This window comes from Mustela lutreola, chromosome 10 (genome assembly GCF_030435805.1).
Source record: "Mustela lutreola isolate mMusLut2 chromosome 10, mMusLut2.pri, whole genome shotgun sequence".
NCBI classification, from domain to species: domain Eukaryota; kingdom Metazoa; phylum Chordata; class Mammalia; order Carnivora; family Mustelidae; genus Mustela; species Mustela lutreola.
Window position 1 is genome coordinate 43,457,321 of NC_081299.1, and position 18,724 is coordinate 43,476,044.

Here is an 18,724-nt window from a genome sequence, read left to right on the forward strand (position 1 = left end):
TCTTAATCCAAATGAGAGGAAGACAAGGGTTTATGAAGTCAACTTGGGTCACATCTCCATTAGACAAAACAGCTCCAAGCATGAGAATTCTATTAAGTTTTAGATCATTGTGCTTTTTTTGTGTATTAGTATTTTTTTAAAAAAATAGGCTCCACACCCAGCGTAGAGTCCAACATGGGGCTTGAACTCATAACCCTGAGATTGAGACCTAAGCTGAGACCAAGTCAGATGCCTAACCCACTGAGCCACCTGGGCGTGCCTCCTCTGTATTATTTTTAACAGCCTTGCTGAGATAGAATTCACATCCCATCCAACTGGCCCATTTCAAGCCCACAATTCAGAGGTTTCTCATATATTCAGAGCTGTACAACCATCGCCAAATCTGTTTTAGAACCTTCCCGTCACCCCATGAAGAAGCCCTGTACCCATCAGTAGTCCCGCCCCAGCCCCCCTCACACCCCCAGCCCCAGACAATCATTACCTCGTTTCCCGTCTCTATGGATTTGCATGTTCTGGATGTTTTGTATAAACGAAATCCTGCGTGAGCTTTTGTGGTCGGCTTCCTCCACTCAGCAGGTCTTCAAGGTTCACTCATGTTGGGGCGTGAATTAGTGCCTCACTCCTTCTGGCCAAATCACGTTCCACCAGACGGCGAGGATGCATTTCATCAGTCCCTTCAGTCCCTGGACACAGAGGGTGTCCCCACTTCGCAGCTATCACGAGTACTGCTGCTCTTGACACTTGCGTACCGTCACTACGTGGACACACATCATGGTTCTCATGGGACCGACCCCAGAGTGGAAGCGCCGGGTCACGTGATGATTCTGTGTGGCCTTTCGAGGACCTGCCAGACGGTTCTCCACAGCGGCCGCATCCTCTTTGGTTCCTGCCAGCGGAGGAGGGCTCTGAGGTGTCCCCGGCCTTGTGGGCGCACAAGGCTAAGCTCACTGTGGTTTCCACTCGCCTCTCCCTGACAATGAATTGGGGCATCCTTTTGCATACTTACGGGCCACTGGCACGTCTTTGGAGCAATGTCTGTTCCCATCCTTGGCCCATTCTTTAAACCGCGTTGTTTTTTCTTGACTGAGTTTTAAGAGTTCTCGGAGTGTTCTGGATTCAAGTCCCGCATCAGGTATGTGATTTGCGAACGTTCTCTCCACTCTGGTCTGTGTTTTTACCTTCTGGAAGGTGTCCCTTTGAAGTGCAGAAGTTTTCAATCTTGATGAAGTCCCATTCATCCGCTTTTTGCTTTTGTCGCTTGGGCTTCCAGGCTCCTAGGTAAGAAGGCTTTGCTTTCGTCCAGGCCACAGGGATGTCCACCTCTGTTTTCCTAGAAGCGTTCTATTGCTTCAGTGCCACTGGGCAGACAGTGCACTGTCTGCACGGATCCCGGGTATCGGTGTAAACAGCAGTCCGACATCACGCACTTGCCTGGGGACACCCACTGTCCCTGCACTGCTTCTTTATTTTGTGTTAGTGACTTCGTTACATAAATGCTAGCATCTCAATAAAGCCATATTAAGGCTGGTTAATGGGAGCAGGGAATAGAAGCCTAGTTAAATAAACAGTTTCTGTAAGAAAAATGTAACATTTTTATGTTTCTGTCTTCTAATACAGTGACTTATTTGAGCTCTTTATTGGATATTTAAATTCTATAGACTATATTACAATGGAGTCCTACAATATACAAATGTAAGGTGTTTTTTTTTCCCTTGAAGCTAAATGCAATGGACTGATTAAACAGATAATACTTATGTTTGACTTTTAAAAAACCACATTTCTTGGGGTCTCTGGGTGGCTCAGTCAGTTAAGCGTCTGACTCTTGATTTCAGCTCGGGTTATGATCTCAGGGTCATGGATCAAGCCCTTAGTCAGGCTCTGCGCTCAGTGGAGTGGAGAGTGTGCTGGAGATTCTCTCTCTCCCCCTTTGCCCTTCCTTCACCCGCTCCCACACAAGCTCTCTCAAATAAATTTTCTTAAATATTTTTTTATTCATTTGAGAGAGAGAACGTAAGTAAGAGCACAAGCAGGGGAAGGGTCAGAGGGAGAAGGAGCAGCAGAAACCCAGTTGAGCAGTGAGCCTGACATGGGTCTCAATCCCGGGACCCTGGGACCACGGCCCAAGCTAAAGGCAGACACTTAACCAACTAAGCCACCGAGGTGCCCCACTAAATAATCTTTTAAAAAAATTCATGTTTCGTTCTGTCCTATATTATAATGGGGATTTTCTTTCACACCCTACCCCCTTACAAAGATTAGAAAGAAGTTTTGTATGAAGAGGTAGTTAGCATGGTTTCAGGTTAGGTGTCTTAGATAATCCATTCAAGGAAGGTCATTTGTCCAACTTGATGAAGCGAGGATATCCTGAGCATCCGGATGGGAACACAGGTGGCACATTTCTGGATGGGCCCAGGCCAGGCCAGGTCGATGAGCTGCTGGGGTGACCCATCTTACTTTTGTAGGTGCAACATGCTAGGCAGTGCCTGCTTTCCCCACAGTACTTCTCTGGATTGCCCGTAGCCTCTAGGCCAGGTTTTTTAATTCCTTTAGGTAGTGGCAAATGCAAAAGTCACTGTGAGCTGCCACTCTGCTCTAATCAGGCCCTGCTGTCAGCCCCACATGGTCACCCGGAAATACTCCTTCCACAAATGCATCTATGTGTGGGGTGCTTGGGAGGTCGCTGACTTGCATGGATTTGGGGACCTTGAGGAGACTCTCCTCCAGCTCTCCTAAGAGGTCCATCATACTCTGTATCTACAAGCTGGTTTAGGAAGACCAGCACTTGCCAGTCAGGTCTCTCTGCATCCCTATTTCCATCAGCTGGGCTGTCCTGTCTCAGATGTCCATCACTTCTAAACTTCCCAAAGCACCACGATGTCATTCTCACTTAAACCTCTCTCTCCGGGAAAATGGTTTAAAGCAGAGACGTGAGATGTACTTGTGTATATCCAAGTGAGACGTGAGATGTACTTGTGTGCTCCAAGCTGGATTCCAAGTGAGTTTTTTGTTGGTTTTTTTTTTTTTTTTTTAAGATTTTTATTATTTGAGAGAGAAAGGAGAGAGTGTAGAGGGGAGGGGCAGAAGCAGACTCTCAGCTGACGCAGGACTAGATTCCAGGACTAGATCATGAACTGAGCCGAAGGCCAGACGCTTAACTGAGCCACCCAGGGGTCCCATAAGTTACAGTTTTAATCGAGAAGCTGAGAAAGTGCTATTTAACGTGGCTGCTCTTTACTGGTGACAACTTTTGAGTTCTTGGGCAACCTCATTTCCAAAACACAAGTCTTTATGCTTTGGTCGATGAGGTTTTTGACGCAAGCCTCCTACCACCCCCAATGACTCGGGTGCGGTCTGCTCATCCTCTTCTAGGCTCCTGGGGCCCTCCTGCGACATCACCGAACGGTTCTGGAGCCACAGCATACACATCTCTATCTTCCTGGAATTCCTCTCAACCTTCTCTCTTCTCAGCGCGGTTCCCATTAGAGAAAGACGTCACGGCGGGCTGAGCCTTTGACTCTTCTCTGCGGCCCAGCAGTAATGCCAGCTACCGTGCAGGCTCGTGTCAGGGCCTCCAACTCGACAAAATCCGAAGTCTCGTTCGCTGTATCTGCACATCTCAAGGAGACTGACATGTGAGCCAAAACTTCCATGCCCGCTCTCACAGGCAGGCAAGCCATACCCTTCGGCAGCAGTGCCAGGGACAAGGTGTGCGGGACAGTTAACAGGTAAGAAGTTCCTACACCAGATGAAATGGGCCAAATTAACTGTGAGCTGTCTGCCAAATCCGCAGAGAGAGGGGCCAAGCCTAGCTTGCATTTGGACAAGAGGAGAGCCATCTTTGATCTGTTTTCTGTAGTTTCATTAAAATCGTTGCAGAACTCAACACGCTGATGTAAAGCCCCATCCAGCTCTGCAGTCCAAGTACCAAACAGCCAGGGGATAGGTTTTTGTCACCACGACATGAGGCACCACCTGATAGACTGTGGGAAGGTCCCCCGATGGCTGGTGAGAGCCGACAGAATCTGCCTGACTAGAAACTCCCCCTTCTGCTGACACACAGGCGGGGCCTCTGGGCCTGGAAATGGGGCCACCTCGGTCCCTGGGGCCACAGAGGGCTCGGCCTGGCAGCGATGGCGAACATGTCCGAGGGCTATGTCCTAACGTGGCCGCTCTCCCTGACTGCACCGAGGCACCTCTCAGGCCTCGCGTGCCAGGGCCTCCCTGCCCCCTTCCCCCTTCTATTCTGCCTGCCATCCCCGTGGCCATGGCCATGATCCACACCCACCGCTGCAGCCGCCGTGTGTCCTTCTGCCTGGCGCCTGCTGTTCTAGATGGTCAGGGTCTCCATCCTTCTCCTTTCCAGCCTCTCACCTCCGAAACCACGGCCCTGGTACTCACAGTGGGTAAAATGAGGCCTGTACCACCTCGACACAGAACACAGCAGCCATGGACCCACGGGCGCAGCCCAGGCAGACCCTGTCCAGGCTCCTGTGCACTTGACCCGCAGCCCCCGGAGGGCCATGGCGCCAATGGTCCACTAGGAGCCGCAGGCCACCGATGCAGGAAGTAACAGCAGGATGGTCCCCTGCGCCAATTCCAGCTGACACAAAGCCCAGCGAGCTCAGGCCCTGGCTCCGGGGTTTGCTGTAAGAGCCCTACTCTCTTCCACCTAATCTCCCACCTCCACCGCCAAAACCCTGAAACACTCAGGTGTCCCGGGACGTCAAGCTTTTAGTACGAAAACCTGATGGGTGGTCACCCTAATAAGAAGCAGGGGTCACAGGGGTGCCAGCTGCCCAGGACTGGGACAGGGATGGTGGAGCAAAGGTGAAGGAGTGGGGTTCCCAGGCTTCTCGGTCAAAATGATGCTCGGGTTCAGTCCCTCACCGCACCCAGGAGGCCTCCAGAGACGCTCACTTCAGAGGCTGCTAGAGGACTGAACATGTGCAGTGTGCAGCACGGGGCAGCTCCCCGATGGGTGTTTAGCCCTGTGGTGATTCAGATATCACATCAGGACCCAAAAACCACAAAACCAAACAAAGCACCCCAATAGGCCAGAAGAACTGGGGGGCCCCAAGCCCATCCTCTGGCTCTGCAGTCCAGACTATTCATTCTGTCCCCCTGCAGTCTCCTTTCCAGACACGCTCCGGGAGGCAAGGCCAGAGTGATTCACCTCCCCCGCCTGGTGCAGAAGGGCTCTGTGCGACAGTGAGTCAGACCAGCCTTCTCCTCAGGGAGCTCCCAGCTGGGAGACGGAGACAGGCCACAGCTGCAGAGTCAAAGGGCCATCGGGCACAGGACAGAGGACATGGAGGGGGTGGGTGAACAGCAATCAGACAAAGTGGAATTTGAGCTGCGACATTACTGAGGGTTGGGACCTGGTGAAGCCCAGAGGGAGGGAATGGCTTCTCAGCCAGGCAATGACAGGAGGAGAGGCCTAGAAGCCGCAAGGTGCAAGAGTCATGGGGCTCCCAAAGGGGCTGGAGGCACAGGGCAGGCGGGTCCCCTGATGGGCTCCAGACCCGGGAGGGTGACAGACTGCCCGGGGCGGCCCAGCCCATCAGCAGGGCAGGGTGGGACCCAGGGCCACCCAGAGCCCGGTGCTTTCCCTCACGGACACCCCACCGGGAGTGGCGGGGACCCCCCAGTGAGGCTGGGCACCAAACTCAGACTGGACAGGAGGGCATCATGCCATCCCCCATCTCTCCCGGCTACAAAATGGAAACCGAGTTCCCCAAGAGTTAATCACTTTTCTGACGGTTTATTTTATTCATCTTTGGTAACAAATGGCTGAAATCAATTAAACTTGCTTTCCCCTCAGCTGATGAAGTTAATTATGATTTGTTATGGTATCTGATATGTAAATTATTAGAAAGCGGACTTACGTTGGACCGGCTGCCTCCAGGCGGCACTGGATTAATCATTGTGTAGATGTTGTCACTGGAATTTGTTGAATCTGTAGAACAGTGGAAACCCACAAGTCGCAGTGATTAATTCATTTCTTAATTAAAACAAACTCGTGGCACTTGAACTCATTCTTTTGTATTTTATCACCTAAAATCTCCTCTAAGTACCACCATTTTCTGGCTAATTTGTATTTAATGAAGATTCACCAAGTTTTTAATCACAGAAAATTCAACTGTGAAAACCACTCAACCCTGAAACGAAGAATTCCAGGATGCCTGTCTGGACAGCAGCGTGAATGTGGCAAAGGGGGGGGGGGGGTGGCAGGTCTGCATTCTCATCTCCCCACCCCAAACCCAATCTGGTCCCCAGACACTGCCGGGGACCACACGGGGACAGCCACCTGCGCTCTCCTCCCCATCCCGCCCAGCAGCTTTAATCAAATCGGGGACAGAAACCCCACAAATTACCCAGGGGCCACCTTGCCACACTGATGGGGCAGGAGGGAGAGGCAAGGATGGGGCTGGAGACGCATTACCATATGGAGTGGCTTAATGTGACCCAGTCTGAATGTAGGTCACGCAGCTCATCAAAATGCAGCAGCAGAAAGAGGGAGCAGGAGTGGGAACCAGAACATCATAGCCGCCAGCTCCGCCACTGCAGCCGAACGGCTCCCCTGCTACTGGGGGCTGAGGAGTCTGGGGACAGAGGGATCCCTCCGTCTCCCCCAATTAAGTGGCAAAGTCTCCTTAGAAAATCAGCTAACATGTTTCTATCAGAAACAGGCCTCCCATTGCTCAGGCAGAAATCCAGCTACCTCCCCCTTCTTATTCTCTGGGTAGGTAACAACTATGGCGGAATTCCTTCTAGACGGTAGTATGTTAGTCTCAGCTGGAAGAGAAACATGGAACGTGATGCTCTGTGTGTATGCATGTGTGTGCATGCCCGCAGGTACGCACACATGCCTCTTCCGATCCAGGAAAGAGTGATCTCCTATAGAGAGGACCAGAAGCCAAGGGCGCTGGGAGCTTGAGGCATCATGTTACATGGTCCTGGTCCCAGGGTGCCAGAATTACAAAGCCCCTTTTTAGTCACTTAGAGATAGGCACAGCCAGGACAGGTGCTCACCAACTGGTGTGAGCCGAGGACAGCGAGACCCTCATTCCTGGATCTCCCCACTCTGCCCCATCCTTGAACCAGAGGAGTGACCTAGCTGAGGCCACCGGGCAGGTGAGTGGCACCAGGGGCCTCCATCCCCTAAATCCCTGACATTAAGATACCTGGTAGGGTAAATGCTGCTCGGGAGGTATGGATGGTAAGCTTGGGGCCTGAACTTGCGCCCCTCCAGGACCCCTTGCTCCCACAATGGCACCCTCTCCCCAAGCCTTCTTACCTGCAGGACTAGGCATGATGGGTGTTCCTGGGGGACCACCACCGCCAGGAGGTCCCTGGAAATGAGATTTAAAAAGGCAATCAAAAACTCATGGCAATGATACAGGTTGGGAGAAGCCACTGAACTCCAGTGACATCAAAGACAAGAGCTCACGCAGAGCCCAGCCCGGTATTCAGTTCTTGGTAAAGCTCAAGGAGAGCCTGAGTGCTTAGGCCTTGGTGGGGCTGGACTTGGAATCCCCCCACCCCCGACACCCACCCCAGTCCTTTCTTCAAACCCAGAGGCAGCCGTGGGTGTGCATGTGTACACAAACACACACCAGTGGGTGGAACCAGACGCCTGTGGTAGAAACCAAGTGGGCCACTGATCAGTCCCCAAGATGGGGACCCAACTCTAGGTCTCGTTGGGGGGACTTTCAGGCCACTGGAAGGTACAGAAACCTGAATAGCGATAGCAGGTTCTAGCACAGTTTGGAACGTGTGCTCAGAATGTGTTTTGAAGGGAAAGAGACAGGGACCCTGGGAGAAGATCTTGTGCGTGTCAGTCACGTGTGGTCGGACATGCAGTGCCCTACCCCCCACACTTACCACGTAGGTACCAGGTGATGAGGAGGAGTATGGGATCTAGAAACAAGAGGTGGGGGAACCATGATCAGAGTCACTTCCTCAAATACTCAGGTGCCCTTGGGCTCCCCAGTCCACCCAGAGACGCACCCCCTCTTGTGGGGAGAGGTGGTGGGTCCCCTGGTTAGTTTCCCTTGGGGGACCAGTTGTGTGAACAAAGCCCGATTTCCACACTGAACTGATCCGGAGAGCCCTGGCAGGGAGCTGGCAGGGGGTGCGGACATGGGAGAGCCTCCCGTTCAGGACAGGAAAGTGAGAGCTTCTCCCCAGCCCTCTGGCCTTCTGTGTGGTGCCCTCTCCCAGCTCTGCCCTCTGAGTGCAGGCAGCCAGCCCTGTCAGGGAAGAGAGGATCGCCAGGGGACAGCGCTCTCTAAGCGAGCCCTCAGCTCACCCATCAGGGTTCCTGCACAGCAGGGGGCTGGGCTGGGCCCGAATCCTGGAAGGCCCCAGTACGGTCCTCCCACGCCTCCACTTAAAAGCGGCACTCCTCCCTGCAGGCACTGGGGGATGGGGGTGGGGGAGTCTTGCTCCATCTCCGCCTCAGATGACACCTCTGACCTGGGGCCAGACGACCCCGGACCTCCTGGCACACACCATCCCATCCCACCTGGGTACTCACTGAGTTAGCACTGTTAGGATTTGGCCAGGGTCTGCCAGCTCCCGGGCCCCTGAGAGAGGGAGAGAGAGAAGATTATGACAATGAACAAGGTCTTATCAACCCCAAGGAGGTGGTGCCGGCAGGGCCAGAACGAGTGGGCTGACATCACTAACAGGAGGTCCTCCGCACGGGCCTAGGGCCTTATGCACCACCTGGCTCTCGGGGTGCCATGGGCAGGTCCGTGGGTGGAAGCATACAAGCTCCTATGAATGACACAGAAAATGTGTAGCATATCTAAGATTTCCTGTGCTTGCGCATTTTCACAGCTTCTCACGGGGCTCTCTCCCTGCAAGGTTGGGGGGAGGGTTAAGGACTAAAGCAGTTGGTGGTCACCGGTACAACACAGGGGTTCAAATCTCGACCCTGTCTCTTAGAGCCATGTGAGCCTGGGCAAGTTACAACACCTCTCTGGACCTCAGTTTCCCCCATCTGTAAGTGGAGGGTGCTGATAACCACCAGCTCCCAGGGTTGTTTGGAACAGTGGGTGGGCAGGGCCATGGCAGGCTCAGAGTCACAAAGAGTGCAGACACGCAGCAGTATGGCCAACAAGCCCACACCACCGCTAAGAGACTGATAGCCAGAGAGGTGCCCCGCATGCCCCTGCCCACGCGTGTCTTGGGGGTGCCGGAGGGTGGGTGAGCCGAGGGCTCTGAGCCAACAGCAGGGTCAGCTGTGCCTTACATGTTAATCCCGGGCATGGCGGGGCCGAGGGAGTTGGGCGGTGGTCTCATGCCGCTGCCGTAATTCTGCAACGATAACCAAGGGTCAGTCTATGAGAAGGAGAAGGGGAACCGGAGGGAGGAGAGGGAGAGGAAAGACAAACAGAATATAAGCAAGAGGATTAGTCTGTGGAAAGGATCTGATGAGGAAAAAACGTATTTGTTAAAAAAAGGTGAGGGGGTGGGGACCACATGATGGACCACAATGACAAGCCAGCACAGAGGGAGGCTTCGGGATGGTTCTCTCAAAAGCATGGGGATGTCCGGCAAGCCCTCACATCTCAGGTCTGGGGGTGGGGGACGGAATGGACTTGTAACAGAACTGACTGGGGAACACTGCCCAGCTCAGAAATTCTGGGCCTGGGGGTCGTGGCTGGGTCTGAATGTGGAAGGGGAAGGAATCCTGAAAGGCCTGGCCGGTGGCTGTCCCCACGGTCCAGCACGTGAAGACACTGCCCCCACGCCCTTGGGTTGTCCCCCAACCCCTGGATCAGGCTGCCTGATTCAGGGGTCAGCCTATGGGGCCCTCAAAATACACAGTGCCGGAGAAGCAGGAAGAAACACTCACGGTGGGAGGGGTCACCAATTCTGTTTGAGGGAAGAGTCCCTCCTCAGCTCAGTACAAACCCCCAAGGCAGACTGTGGTGAGTCATGAGAGTGTCGGGATCAGGAACCTCTAGTCACGGCCACCCCCGACTCCCCACTTTCAGCGCTATTTCCTTTGCCGAAGAAATGCCTTGCTTCCTTTCTCCACTTGGGCTCCTACACATCTTCCAGAGCCAGCCTGAAGAGCACCTCCTCGATGAAGCCTTCCCTGGACATCTCCTGGGGTTAACTGCTCACCCCCATAATGCACGGCAATCCCTGACCCCTGCCACACCGGGCTATGATTGTGGCCACGTGTCTCTCCCACTGGGCTCTGAGTACCTGTTGAAGGTGGGGGCTGTATCTGAATGAGCTCCGAGCGTGCATCACCCCCACACCAGCCGTCACAGACTCAGTGCTGAACCAATGAAGGAGTGAATAAGTAAAGGGATAGAGAGAAAGATTAGCCTGGTTGGCACTTTAAGCTCTGCCTTTGTAGTATCTGAACGAAGTAAGGTTGGTGGAAATTTGATAGCAGCAATTGAGCACATAACACATTTTACACAGTCTCTGGCTTGTCCTTAGAACAAACAACACCGCGAAGCTAGTATTGCTCCCATTTTAGAGAACAGGAGACCAAGGATCTGAGGGGAGAAAGATCAGTCCAATGTCAGTAAGCCAGTGACTCAGCTGGGGTTTAAAGCCGGATCCGCAAGCCTCTGGGTCAGCACTGTCCCCACCAGGCATCTGGTGACAACTCAGAGCCAACGTCACACTGGTGGTGGCCTCTTCAGCCAAGGTCAGGCTCCTGAACTTCACAGCCATGGGCCCACCTCCTCTGCCTGGTCCCCCTGACAGCGGCTCAGAGTCTGAAAGAGTACACCCACAGTGCGGAGATAGTAATGGGAATGGCCTGGAGCCGACTGGCAGAGAGCGAGCACTGGGGTTGAGGAGGCAGAGCGGGTGGCCACAGAGGGTCCCCATGCAGGAGCCAAGCCCTCTCAATCCACGGTGGCACAGGCTGGCAGGCGGAGCTACAGACGTGAGGTCAGAGCCCAGGAGGGCTAGCCCCGGCTTGGGCACACGTGTGTGACCACGGCCCCATTGAGGTCCCCGCCTGAAAGATGAAAATGCTGAGGGGCAGAGAGCCCCCAGCCCTACAGGCCCATGAGGATCAAATGGAATGACGGCTTTGAAGTCTCTGTCAGCTCTCAGAGGTGTGCTCTGATTTGGGATGTTAGCAGCAGAACGAACACCAAAGCCCTTAATGCTGTCTTAAGCATCACAGAACCTTGGGTCTTCAAGGGTCCTTCCTAAGCCCCACATGCAGCGACTAAACCTTCCACAAACCTCGGCCTCACTTCTGCCGCTTCAGGATAGGGAGCCTGCCCCCTCCCCAGGCAGCCCACTCTCCCACGGTGGACAGACACCCCTCCCAGGGCCTCTGGCCACAGCCTGCTGTCTCTCCTGACCACCGAGGAGGAAGAGGAAGGCCAGCCTGGGGGCTGGCTGCTGCAGCCAGCCTGGGCTGCTGCAGCACACAGACAGGGCGACAGGAGATGACAAGGCAGAGGCTCGCTCCCGGAACACACCCGCCCATGCAGTGTGCTGCCCCTAGGAGGCTCTGGGGCACCAGTAGCTGTTCCCACTTCGATCTCACCTTTCAGAGCCTCCCTAATAGCAGCACGCCTGCTTCCCGAGAGGGAGGCTGCCCACTAGATCCTCCCTGCCAGAGGCACAGACCCTGGAGGGCTACATATGCCCTCCCGATTCAAAGACAGTAGGCTAGAGGGCAGGAGGGACCACAGATTTGCCCAGGGGTGCATGCTAAGTTAGGGCTGAAAAGAGGGCTGAATCTCAACTTTGGGGAGAAGTTCTCAAAGCACAAACAGCAGCCTTTTCAGAGAGGGCTTGGAAGCATGGTTTCAGAGACTCCATGGAAATGGTTCTCTTCCCTCCGTGTCCACCTGTCCATAGGGCCGGACAGCAAGGTGACCACCAGCCAGATGCCCCCCAACTCCTCCGCCATCTGCATGGCTCTTCAGTGACAGGGGCAGCTAGATGCACGAGGGGAGGGAACCCTGGTGCAACATGGGGCTGGCCACGTTCATGGCATGGCGGTGGTCCCTGACTTCCCACCCCTCCCCCCCTTGTCACCACTCGGGCACCCCAGACCCTGGACAGAGGGGTCTGGCTAGCTGTCGGGAACAATGAAGGGCCCCCCTGCAGGGAACTGTGGCTGGACACAGGAAAGTGCTGGGCAGTCGGCAGTTGCTGGGGCCCGCTCCTACTCCCTGCAGCACCCAGTCCGAGGGGCTCCTCCTTCTTGGGGCTGCCCACAGCCCTCCTAGCACTATCTTCACCTTAAAGTAGGGAAAGAATATTCCAGTCTTTCAGACGTACCATCTGGGCAGCTTCCTGGGCAGCAGGGTCCTGTCCTCCATTTCCCACTCATCATGTGGGGCCTGGGGGCCTCTATGGGGCCCCCTGGTAAAGTGCTTTAGGGGCCCCAATTTCTCCCCACCCAGCCCCCAGCTGCTCTGGCTGGGTTTATGATCCTTCCTCTATTGCTGGGGCTGCTGCTCAGAAGCCACAAGTAGGAACCAAGAAAGAGCTGGGCTGTCCTGGACCAACAGAGAGACGTGATTTCTTTCAGGTGGCATAAGGGGTGTTCTTAGAGATCAGGGGCTATCCTTTATGTGAACTTTCTCAAACACGGACAAGCTAAGATGGCAATCTCATGCCCGCCTGTGCAGAATCCATCCCTGGCTGAACAGCAGAACCACTAGTCATCGGCACCCAGGGGATCTACGGGCCACAGCATCTCAGAGGGGCCCGCAGTTCTGTCCACAGGAGCAGAAGCCTGTGCAGTTCTAGCTTCCCCCCAAAAGGACTCCCTTCTGAAAAACTTAGCCAAAACACTCCTATCAGACACTGACACAATTCTTCAAAGAAAGACTGTAACTAGGTGGGTATGTATTACCTCCTTTTTGGCACTGGTCATTGCACCAAACCAGAGTAAAATCTGTCTGAGACACTCAGGGAAAAGGGCAGGGCAATGCTTGGTCTGCTAGGTCCGTTGTGACATTTAGGCTAAAACCCAACACAGGCTCAGAAAGGGCAAATGTCACTCCATCTGGCTTTGAAATCTATAAGGCAGCCCCAAGACTACAGTGTAGCTCTTCTTTGTTCGGAAAGCCAGAGTCGTCACTGGCTATTAGCAATCTTACTCCCCGCTTGGACTAATAGGTTGATGGTTTTCCCACCCTTGTACCTGTTTTCAGCAGGGCACTGTGCATACAGTGGTGCTTATAAAGGCTGCCCGAAGGGGCTGGCCTCCTCTTCTAAGAGCCCAGGCTGTGGCAGAGACAGCACTGCCCGCTCTGCCCCCTTGAGCCAGTGTACTGGGGAGGGAGTGGGGTCTGTGGAACACCCTGCAGGCAGCTCATGCTGTTCCTACCAGGCCTATGGTGGACCCTGTCAGGAGATCGCCTGGCTGCCCATTTTGCAGATAAGGGACTAGAGGCTGCAGCCCTGTTTTCCATCACCAAGCTCTGAGTTCATCCCGCTCCTGTCCATTAGGAGTGAGCAAGAGTGCACCAATGGGGACAGACAGAAAGGCCTGTAAGCAGGGGATGGGGAGGTCCTACCCTCAGCCTTGTGGTCCAAACTTCTAGGCTCTGTTGTACCTGTTCCTGGCTGACCCCAAAACCTGCCCCACACCAGGCCAGCCCCTTCTGTCCCCAGTGAGGAGTAGGGGCAGACATTCTGGGCTGTTCTAAGGGAGCTTTAGCCCTGGAATTTAAGATTGCACTCTACCCAGATGGGTACAGGAGACATGGGCAAAGCACTTTAGGGTCTCTCTGTCAATACAATAAAGTCAAATAAAGAACAAGGGAGACATTTCCAGAGCCCCTGAGGTTGGTGGAGGTGGGGGAGTCAACTGGCCTGATCCCTGGGCTGGTTTCTCCGTTCCCTCTGGGTCACTCCTCCCAAGGCCTACAGGAGAGCTCTGCCCTTACACACCGCTTGGCTGGACGCGAGAGGCCTTGTCTGGTAAGACCTCAGCCTTTAGGAGCCTCCCCTCTTTAAAGCATGCCACAAGAGTGTGCCAGACTGCTGGTCGGGGATTCTGACAGGAGGAGACACCTGCTAAGCCAAGAGGAAGTCCTACACTTAGAGAATACTCTGCTCTCGGTCAGTCTGCTGCCGTCCATTCCCAGCTCCCAGAACCTCAGGATTACTACAGGCTTAATGAACTGCTAACGTATGGCCTTGGCCAGGAAAAATTTAAAAAACCAAAAGCACACCCCGCTCAAAGCAATCATGAAACACAGTCAACGAGAGTCCTGAACAACTGAATGTAAGCCCCCCACTGGAAGACATACATTGCTCACGAGGAGCACCCGATGCCAAGCGCCAGGCCGAGCCTCCCCTCGAGCACTCCTATACGGCCAGTGTTGGTCTCCTGCCCATTTTACAGATGCAGCTGCTAAGCATCCAAGAACCCAGAGGGGCAGGCGGGGGCCTTCCTACTCCAACCTCTGGCTCCCCCAAAGTCCCCAGGACTTTGTGGAAGTCCAAGGTCACTGCTTATCCACCCCGAGTCTCTCTGAAGTGCTGCTGGGGAACCTACAGGTTCCCCACTCAGGGGAGGCAACACTCTGCTTCAGACCCTGTGGCCCCTCCCACAAATTCCTCAGTGGAGCCACCCAGCTGGGGTCCACTCCAGACGGCCACACGGCAGGAAGGGGCCACTCTGGGGGCTCAAAAGGAACTGGTGAAAACACAAGCCCTGGGGATTTCAGGAAAGAAAACAAACAAACAAGAAAACCAGAGCTGGAACTGGCGCGCGCTTGCTTCACTGTAGGGTAACGGGGCCAAGAGCAGACAAGGACCTCCCTAAAATCCTTCAGCACCACAGATGTTTGCAGCCCCCACCGAGAAGAAGGCAGTGGGCGGGGGGTGCTGTAAACACAGCTCCAGACGGAGCGGAGGACTCTGGGTGTGGGCGGACCCCTCTCCCTCCCAGCAGGACACGTGTCTGGGAACCCGGGAGTGGGAGCACTCCTCCTCCTGCCTGAGGGAACCGGAAACCCGGGGAGGGGCCCAGAGAATGCAAACATCTGCACACCGAGTTAGGGGGGATGGACCCCCGATGACAAGCAGGCTTCCAGGCAGGGCAGAAAAGGGAAGGAACACCCTACAGCAAAACCCTCCCGATCTCACTAAATGAAATTCCCTTCTCCTTATTTAGACTTGCAGCTTCTTTTAGCTAGGCAGATCAGCAAACCCTCTGCCACAGCTACTAGAGGAAAACAAGGCCACATTCAAATATTCTGGAGGGTGGGAAGCAACTGTGAGAAAGCTCAAGAATAGGAATGGCCTGTCAGACCCCTGCCAGGTGGTCCTGTGAGAGCCAGCCTGTACCTGCGGGGCCTGAAGCTGGGTCACAAGGACTGACCGCTGTGCCGTAACTGCAAAGAGGTGGGCAGGGCACTTGACAGCATGTCTCCCAGAGATTTCCGAGGGATCCTTTTTGACAATGCAACCTCTCTGGTCAGAAGAAATCTTAGCTTGGGGGCGCCTGGGTGGCTCAGTGGGTTGGGACCTCTGCCTTCGGCTCTGGTCATGATCCCAGGGTCTTGGGATTGAGCCCCGTGTCAGGCTCTCTATTCAGCAGGGAGCCTGCTTCTCCATCTCTCTCTGCCTGCCTCTCTGCCTACTTGTGGTCTCTGTCTGTCAAATAAATCAATTAAATCTTTAAAAAAAAAAAAAGAAGAAGAAGAAGAAGAAGAAATCTTAGCTTGGAGCCAGGGCCAAGAAACCAGCTGAGGCTCTGGGTTGAAGGGGGTTTTAGGGTTCCTGGCCAGCCTGGCCTCCTCTCCCTGGGGTGGCATCACCGAGAACCACGGGTGTAGACACACTCCTCATCCCCTCATGTCAAACAGGGAAACCAAGGCCTATTAGGGCCCACCGAGGTCCAAAGGTTCACCCATGGACAAATGGTGAGTCACAGGCAGAGCTAGGACTGCCCCTTGTTCATCCCGCCTTTGGGTCACAACAAATCAGGACCCCAAGCCAGTTCAAGTCCACTACCCAGGAGGCTTTGGGATTCCCAGAGAACCCACACCACTGCTCAGGCACCAGACCCTCCACCTCCCAAAGTCTTCAAAACCCTCCCACGGCAGGATCTGGCAACACCTGGCCGCCCCGCTCCCCCAGCTTCCCGGAAGGCCCCTTAATCTGGCCTGCCGCCTACCAAGGGGGACTGCTCCTGGCTGTGTGGGGGGCCAGCCCAGCCTGGGCAGACCAGGCAGCTGGGGACTGGGCCATGTTCTCTCCCCTCACCCCTGCGAGCTGAGTGACGTGAACGACTGACAGACTGTGGAAGGTGGAGAGTAGGCGGGTGCACATAGATGGACAGGGAGATGGACAGACAGACAGGGGGTTACCTGTGGGCCGGGCCCCATGGGCCCCATGCCTCGGGGAGGGTTCATTCTTTGCATTGATCCTCCCATGTTGGGGTGCCCTGCATGAGAGAGTAGGGGAGCTGTGAGGTGGGGAGGGGGGTCAGACAGCACAGACTCCCCATGCAGCAGGTGGCCCTGCCCTGCCCTCTACCTTGTTGTCGGGTGGGATCCATGGAATTGGGCAGCAGCGGCTGGGTCCCAGGAACTCCTCCCGGAGGCTGAAAGAGACATGAGAGCCACGCTGAGTGGCTGGGGGCTGGAGAGAGATGCACCTGCCTGGCCCAGTCCACCACCACCCTCCTGGGGGCTCAGATGGTGTTGGAGGCAAGGGCCCCAGAAGCGGCAGGCAGTGGGACAGGAAGCATCGCACAACCCTGCTCTCTCCACGCGTCTCTGCTCCCAGAGCCTGGGCTCATCCTGGCCTTGCCCCAGCCACACGCCTCTCAGCAGCAGCACACCCCCTACACTCACCTCCCGAACCCTGGCCCCAGCAGTTTAAGCCATACCCCGTCTTTCCTTCACCTATGGAGATGTAACTCACCTTATCCCCTCCCCTAAAGTGTGGGGACCAGGAGACCCCCCCCCCCAGCTAAAAATCCTATCACTACACAGGGATCTTTGTACAGGGGAGCAGGTGGCCTTTGAGGTCTGGATGGGGAAACTGAGGTCCAGAAGCTCAAAGGCCCCTGGTCACCTACTGACAGAGCCAGGATGAGTGTTCAGAGCCCCCAACTCCCTGTCTTCGTCCTCCATATGAAATGCCCCCTTCCGGCCCCAGGGGTGAAAAAGAGGCCTCCCAGAGAGGGGCGAGCAGGAGACTGAAGGAGAAGCTGCCCCCCGAGAGCCGGCTCCAAGTGGCAGGTGCTGGTGTGGCTGCTGCGAAGAAGGGGAGGACAGGGTGCCACGGGCTTCCCGAGTGGACGCCTGGCACACTCATGGTGGGGACCTGCTAAAACGGACTGACTTGGGATTGAGGCGATTTCAGCAGCAATCGGGAAGAAAAGGACAAAAGAAGCAGCAGAGCTGGAGGGGAAGTGTGTGCTTCTGGAACCCCGTGCCTCAAGACTTAATCACAGGCCCTTGCCTTTGAGAGGGAAAGCTTCTGGGAAAGTGGACCACCTGTTCCCTCTGCAGACGCCAGCGCTTCTCAGAGGCTGGGCCCCTGGGACTGGGACAGCCGCCCCCTCTGCACCCCCTGGTCCTGAGCTCAGCCGGGGGGATGGCCCAGCGGGAACCTCCAAATCAGCTGTGGAATGAGGTGGTGGTAAGCAAAGAGACTAGTTCTCAGGACTGTTCCAAGCTCCAGAATGGGCTGGCTGTGTGTGTGTGTGTGTCCAGTGCGTGGGGGTACTCATGGGAGGCCATGCAAACCTGGGAGGACCTGCTGTCCTCTAACTCACAGTCTGTCTCTCTAGCCCCCGGTCTTAGCTCTTCGGACCTCTTGCTTTCTTCCAGCCCTGCTTCCTCTCCCCAAGGTCTCCAGCTCTGAATCACTTGACCGGTTTGGGTCTGCCCAGTTGTGGGTTTGGGATATTTCTAAACCCTAGTTATAGGGGCCTGAGAGGACCAAGGCAGGCCTGCCTCTGAGGCTGTCTGGTTTGGGGGACCCCAGGATGTCAAGGTGGACAGGGGACCATCCAGGTTACAGACTGTCCCCACCTATGACCCTGACAAAGCAGCTGTGGCAGCCGGGCAATCGCTCCCCCTCCAGGTAGCCCAGTAAGGAGGTGGACAGACCTCGAGGGGAGCTCCTCCTTGGGGTCCCCGCACCCTGCTCTGTCAGGACCCGGGAGCAGAGCAGGGCTGCCTGCTCAGCGGGAGTCTGGGAATCACTTCCCTCCAGCCCTCACTGGGGTGACCCGGCACTGGGGACAGGGCCACCTCGGCCTCCTCTACGAGGGAAGGCAGATGTGCTGTGACCGAGATAACAGGTCTCACACAGAGGAAGCCGAGGCCTTCCAATATAAGGAAGAAGCAAAAGCACGGCTCATACGTGGGGCTGAAAGCGCTCGCTGTGGCGCTCCCGGAGCCTGAGAGGGAAGCGATGCTCTGGGGCCATCCCGCGGGCTCTGGGAAGTAGGCCAGCAGCTCTCCTGCAGCACTGTGGGGCTGGTGCAGGAAGCGTCTGCCCAGGGAGTGGCCAAGCAGCGTCTGCACGGTCACCCAGCTGCCTGCCCCCGTCAGCCACGGGCCAGCGGGGGCTCCTCTGGGACGGGGACAGGAGGGCTGCCCGAGAAACCCAGGTCCCAGTCCTCCTCGCCTCAGCCCCGCTGATCCCCACTGTTCCCCACCCACCCGCCGACTCTCGCTGGAAAAACAGCAATGCTTTCACCTCTATATATGGCCCCAAATCTGTCACCAGGGAGGCA

The 18,724-nt window shown here is 55.4% G+C and overlaps 1 protein-coding gene across 9 annotated transcripts in view; it reads right to left on the bottom strand.

Annotated features, from left to right (window-relative positions):
- Positions 1-18,724, bottom strand: part of SSBP3 (single stranded DNA binding protein 3) — a 163,709-nt gene that overhangs the window by 4,532 nt on the left and 140,453 nt on the right. For 6 of the 9 annotated variants that reach the window (XM_059137429.1, XM_059137424.1, XM_059137426.1 and 3 more), the window contains 7 exons: positions 16,507-16,573; positions 16,338-16,414; positions 9,260-9,348; positions 8,540-8,588; positions 7,885-7,920; positions 7,298-7,352; positions 5,886-5,956 (listed from right to left, as the gene is read on the bottom strand). In XM_059137429.1, the coding sequence (XP_058993412.1) occupies positions 5,886-5,956; positions 7,298-7,352; positions 7,885-7,920; positions 8,540-8,588; positions 9,260-9,348; positions 16,338-16,414; positions 16,507-16,573 (444 nt within the window). The remainder of the gene's footprint in view (positions 1-5,885; positions 5,957-7,297; positions 7,353-7,884; positions 7,921-8,539; positions 8,589-9,259; positions 9,349-16,337; positions 16,415-16,506; positions 16,574-18,724) is intronic. The other 3 variants (XM_059137430.1, XM_059137425.1, XM_059137428.1) reach the window with 1 other exon arrangement.